The sequence below is a fragment of the Quercus lobata genome, chromosome 4 (assembly GCF_001633185.2).
Source record: "Quercus lobata isolate SW786 chromosome 4, ValleyOak3.0 Primary Assembly, whole genome shotgun sequence".
In the NCBI taxonomy this organism is placed as follows: Eukaryota; Viridiplantae; Streptophyta; class Magnoliopsida; order Fagales; family Fagaceae; genus Quercus; species Quercus lobata.
In genome coordinates, this window is record NC_044907.1 from 47,280,029 (window position 1) to 47,285,413 (window position 5,385).

At 35.9% G+C, this 5,385-nt stretch overlaps 1 protein-coding gene across 1 annotated transcript; it reads left to right on the forward strand.

Moving 5' to 3' along the window:
• Nucleotides 1-270: 270 nt before the first annotated feature.
• On the forward strand, nucleotides 271-5,118 carry LOC115986714 (NADP-dependent glyceraldehyde-3-phosphate dehydrogenase-like). Its single transcript, XM_031109973.1, has 7 exons — nucleotides 271-617; nucleotides 976-1,169; nucleotides 1,250-1,378; nucleotides 3,091-3,210; nucleotides 3,620-3,756; nucleotides 3,855-4,010; nucleotides 4,718-5,118. The coding sequence occupies exons 1-7, from the start codon at nucleotides 470-472 to the stop codon at nucleotides 5,100-5,102; spliced, it is 1,269 nt and encodes a 422-aa protein (XP_030965833.1). The 5' UTR covers nucleotides 271-469; the 3' UTR covers nucleotides 5,103-5,118.
• Nucleotides 5,119-5,385: the final 267 nt, after the last annotated feature.

A 5,385-nucleotide genomic window follows, 5' to 3' on the forward strand; every position in this document is an offset into this window, starting at 1 on the left:
TTTTTTTTGAGAATCAAACATATTAGAAAATGGATGTATGAATTATGAAATTGTGAAAACAAAAATATACACGTGACAAACTATTATAAGATTAACAAAAAGTTAATTGTTAGGTGTTATAATTGCGTGTAACATGATAAAAAATATTTTTTCTCAAAAATAGAAGAAGAAGAAGAAGGTAATTACCGCTTATTTGGCACGCTTTGAACCACCTAACTAACAACACAGCTATGTTTGGTCCCTAGTTGATGGAACAGAGCAAAGCGTGGCTCACCTTCTTCTTATATATAGATAGATTACATTACATTACCCACCAAACCATAACCAAATTTAAACCTCACCAGACACTCCTCACTCCTCTCACCTTCACTTCTTAAATTCTTACACTCTTCTCCGACTCTCAAGGGAGTGGAATCTCTAAAAGGGTGTTGGTGAAGTTGCTTCTTTTCTTTGTTCACAAACTAAAACTATGGCTGGGACTGGGTTGTTTGCAGAGATTTTGGATGGAGAGCATGTGTACAAGTACTATGCGGATGGGGAATGGAAGAAGTCAACTTCTGGGAAAACTGTTGCTATCATCAACCCAACTACAAGAAAGACTCAGTACAAGGTTCAAGGTGACCCAATTATGATCATCTTTCTTTTTAGACTTGAAAAATTGGTTTTTGTTCATGTGCTAGCCAGCTAGCTCTTTGTTTGAACTAAAAACTTAGAATTATGTGACATATACCAAGTGATAACTAAGTTGATGACATTAATTTGTTTTAATTTTAGAATTGTGAATCTCAATAACCTTGACCATATTTTGATTTGAAATAACTGGTTTCTTCAAAGAAATGTTATACTCCCTTCTGAAACAGAGTAAATTGTGAGTTCAACTCAGTTGAATGGAGGATTTGTTTTCTTTTTTGCAAATAATGAAACTCTGTGATCAAATTTTTATAGTAACCAAACTACTTTATGGTTTTGCTACAGCCTGTTCACAAGAAGAGGTAAATAAGGTCATGGATTTGGCAAAAACTGCACAGAAATCATGGGCAAAGACTCCACTTTGGAAGAGAGCAGAACTCCTTCACAAGGCAGCTGCTATCCTCAAAGAGCATAAAGCCCCAATTGCTGAATGCCTTGTAAAAGAAATCGCAAAGCCAGCTAAAGATTCAGTAACTGAGGTATCAATATTGTTCTGATTTTCATGTTTTTGTGGTATCACTATGAAGGTAATTGATGTGAATTTTTGGATTTGATGAAGGTTGTGAGGTCTGGGGACCTGGTTTCTTACACTGCTGAAGAAGGGGTTAGGATTCTGGGGGAGGGAAAGTTCTTGGTCTCTGATAGTTTCCCTGGAAATGAGAGAACCAAGTACTGCCTCACTTCTAAGGTAAAATTTTCCATTCTTACTTATGAAATTTCTTATTTGCCTTACAATAAATTTCACAACTTCTTGTGATTGTTGTACACTAAAAGTAGTGTCAGCCGTGGTCCATGCAAAAGCGATGTTCCATTAATTATAGTCAACCACCTCAACAAGTTGTGAAAACAACTATGAAATTTGTTGTGTTTGTAGCATTGTTACTTTTTCTTACCAAATAATAAATTTAAATTATGAGAGTGAGATATGCGGGAGTAAGGAATTTTGTTCAGACTTGGTCACCTAGCCCCGGTAGTCAGATGAGATGATGGGCTCAGAAAATAGATAATCTGGTGGTACTAAATTGGTTTACTGATGTAAGTTAAAAAAAAAAAAAAAAATTGTCACGGTTTTCAAAATCTGGTAGAGCTTCTGAGCATGTCAGGAAATGAAAAGCTAACTACATGTAAGGTCAAAATTCACCCTACACATGTTGATTCCTGTGTATCCTACGATGATAAGCCCACAATATGGAATTTACAGACTGCTCTGGTGATGGTATTATAGGCATACACCCTTGCATTTATAAAGATTGTTAAGTTTCATGCCATTGTTATTTATTGGTGACGTTTTTTTGTCCCATTTGATGACATTGGAGATAAGATATGGGCAGGTAGAAGGCAATCTTTTAATACAATTTCACCTAAAACCCAATCTTTTAAAACTATAATATGTTACAGATTTTTTTCATACCCTCTCTTTAGTTTACTTTGTTGGTGATATTGTCAACAATTCTACAATATGGTATCATCATTTTTACCAGGTCAAACCTGCACCAGCGGCCTAACAAACCGCTGGTATAGTAGTCTGCCCATAGTACTGCACAAGAAAGCACCTAATTCATTCAATTTTTTCTGTATAGTAGTCTGCCAATTTCATTTATGGTTGATTTGATAGCTAGGAAGACAAGGAAAAAAGAAAAAGAAAATTCTACTCTTATATTCTCCAGGCTATTCTTATCTAAAATTTTATTTTTTTATTTATTTTTTTTATTTTTTTTCATTATCTATAGGTAACTTTGGAAACCACAAGAGGTAGTACAATTGGCTGGTCACTATTTTTAATCTCCTTTTTGCCCTCCTCCTTGAAATCAAAATTTACTTAGAAAAAATGAAAAGGAAAAAAAGAACTTGGAGAAACAAAATGCTAATGAGATCTTAAATACAGGGTACCATAAAGGTCCTACATATGATGCAGCAGACAGTAAATTGGCCATGACAGTCTAATGGAGAAGGTTATGGTTTACATTAAGGACATATTTTTCTCATAAATGTGAAAATGCAAAACTATAAGAACCAGAAACATGTCTTGCCCTGAGGTTCCAAGTCATCTATTCATTGAAGATAGAATATTGCAAATATGAGGTGCATATGGGAATGATAACAGATTAAAATTTTATCTAGAAAATTATTTTTTGCTCCACGGGGGGATGGTAAGCGAGGATATGAAATAAAAAGTACTGAACAACTGAAAGTGTTAACCATCAACCTAATGGTGTATCTTCTACATCAGCTAGCAGATCTGTGAGCTAGCTGCTTGGCAAATCCTGTTTAGTTTTATGAATATAGACCAAACAGTAACAGATGCACACACATAACGTATATTTTATATATGTATGTATACATCCTTGTGATTTTGGAGTTTGGACTTTGTTTACATATTATGTTTGCATTGTGTTGCAGATTCCACTTGGGGTGGTTTTAGCCATTCCCCCATTTAACTATCCTGTCAACCTTGCTGTGTCAAAGATTGCTCCTGCACTGATAGCTGGAAACTCCATTGTGCTCAAGCCTCCAACTCAGGTACTTTGCCCTATGAATAAAATTATGAGTTATGTTGCCAATTGCTCATCATAATAGTGTATATAATCTCCATACATCCACCTCCAACCCTCATTACTGAAACTGAATGAAGAGATCTAGAAAAAGTAAATTTATCCACAGCATTTGAAGGAGGAAATCTCCATCCTTCAAAGGGATTCTGTGCCAAAGACTGAAGTCATGGCCAAAAATGAGTAAAAACTAAGATCAAAAAGTGATCCTGTCTGTAACGTGAAGTAAATCATTCGAAATTAGATGGTTTACTTTGCTGAAAACAGAGGAATATTTACACTTATGTATGAGGATCCAACATTCCCAGGGATGCTTCTTGAACATTATAACCCTTCTGAATTGTTTCAGTCTCTTAATCTCATCCTCAACTTCCTTTCAGGGTGCTGTTTCTGCTCTCCATTTGGTGCATTGCTTTCACTTGGCTGGTTTTCCCAAGGGTCTTATAAACTGTGTCACTGGGAAAGGCTCTGAGATTGGAGACTTCCTTACTATGCATCCTGGGGTGAACTGCATAAGGTAAATCCAGTTCATTTTCTATCATACTAAATAGATCTCCCCTTCCCTTGTATGGTTTATAATCGGTCATCCCTAACTTGCTTTGTTGCTTTGCTCAGCTTCACTGGTGGAGACACAGGAATTGCAATTTCAAAAAAGGCAGGCATGATTCCTCTTCAGATGGAATTGGGAGGAAAGGATGCCTGCATTGTACTTGAGGATGCTGACCTAGATTTGGTAGCAGCAAACATAATAAAGGGGGGCTTTTCTTACAGGTGAAAGGATTTTCCATAAATGTCCGTACTTTGTACTTTTTAGTGTTGCATTTGGCAAGAGAAAAGAAGAGTTGGGGACTGTTTCTATGAAATTCCAATTGCTCTTCTTAATTAAGCACAAAAGGAGTGAATTTTTTTCAAGCTACAATCTATGTTGTCAATAACAAAGGAAAACTTATTTACCAATGTCTGCAGGAAGTCATTTTCAGATATAAGGTGGCTATAAATGCATCATTCATTTTATAATGTGCATCAAACATCAGACCAAGTTCTGATTTGACAACATTATTTGCTCCTCCAACTTCATTATTTTCCATTTGTTTTAGCTGAAAATATAGTCAGAAACAACTAGCAAATGAGGTTTTATCATAATGTTGCTAACTATTATTAAAATATTCAATCTAATACATAATGTGAGATGAATGTGGCTTGCATGGATTGGGCTTATGTCTTACAGAGTCAGTGTTGACAACTATCTCTGAAGGATGCCATTCTCCTCCATTTTAATGGCATATGGAAATTGTTCTCAACATAGTTTTCGATGTTTATTGTATTTAAATAAAAGGTGGATAGAAGCATTATGAAACCACGTCTCATGATCTACTTCTCTGTAATACATTGAGCCTAATTGTTTCTGCTACATTTTCTAATTTTGGCTGATAAGACATACTTTTTAAATGATTCTATTCTACCAATATCTATGACAGTGGCCAAAGATGCACAGCTGTTAAGGTTGTCTTGGTGATGGAATCTGTGGCTGATTCCTTGGTTGAGAAAGTGAAGGCTAAAGTGGCAAAATTGACTGTTGGGCCACCTGAGGATGACTGTGATATCACTCCAGTGGTGTCAGAGTCATCTGCCAATTACATTGAAGGATTGGTTAAGGATGCTAAAGAAAAAGGAGCTACATTTTGCCAAGAGTACAAAAGAGAGGGCAACCTTATCTGGCCTTTGTTGTTAGATAATGTAAGGCCTGATATGAGGATTGCATGGGAAGAACCATTTGGACCAGTTCTGCCAGTTCTTAGGATCAATTCTGTAGAAGAAGGAATCCACCATTGCAATGCTAGCAATTTTGGACTCCAGGTATAAATTTCTTTTATTTTCTGATATCGGTATTCTAGTTTTCCTCTACTGTGTGTGGTCAAGGGAAAAATGTGGTGTTATACTCTCATTACTTGTTAAATTCTATCAAATTCAATTTAGCGCAGCCCTGTTTTCCTTGATACAAGCACAGGCCAATTTATTCATTCAATCACTGCCTTGTAATTTTGTTGATAGCTGGGAAATGGTTTTAGGGAGCTCTCACTGATTATGTCTGGAGTTTGCAGAAAATGAATGCCTTTTATTTATTTGTTAAAGATTATGCATAGCT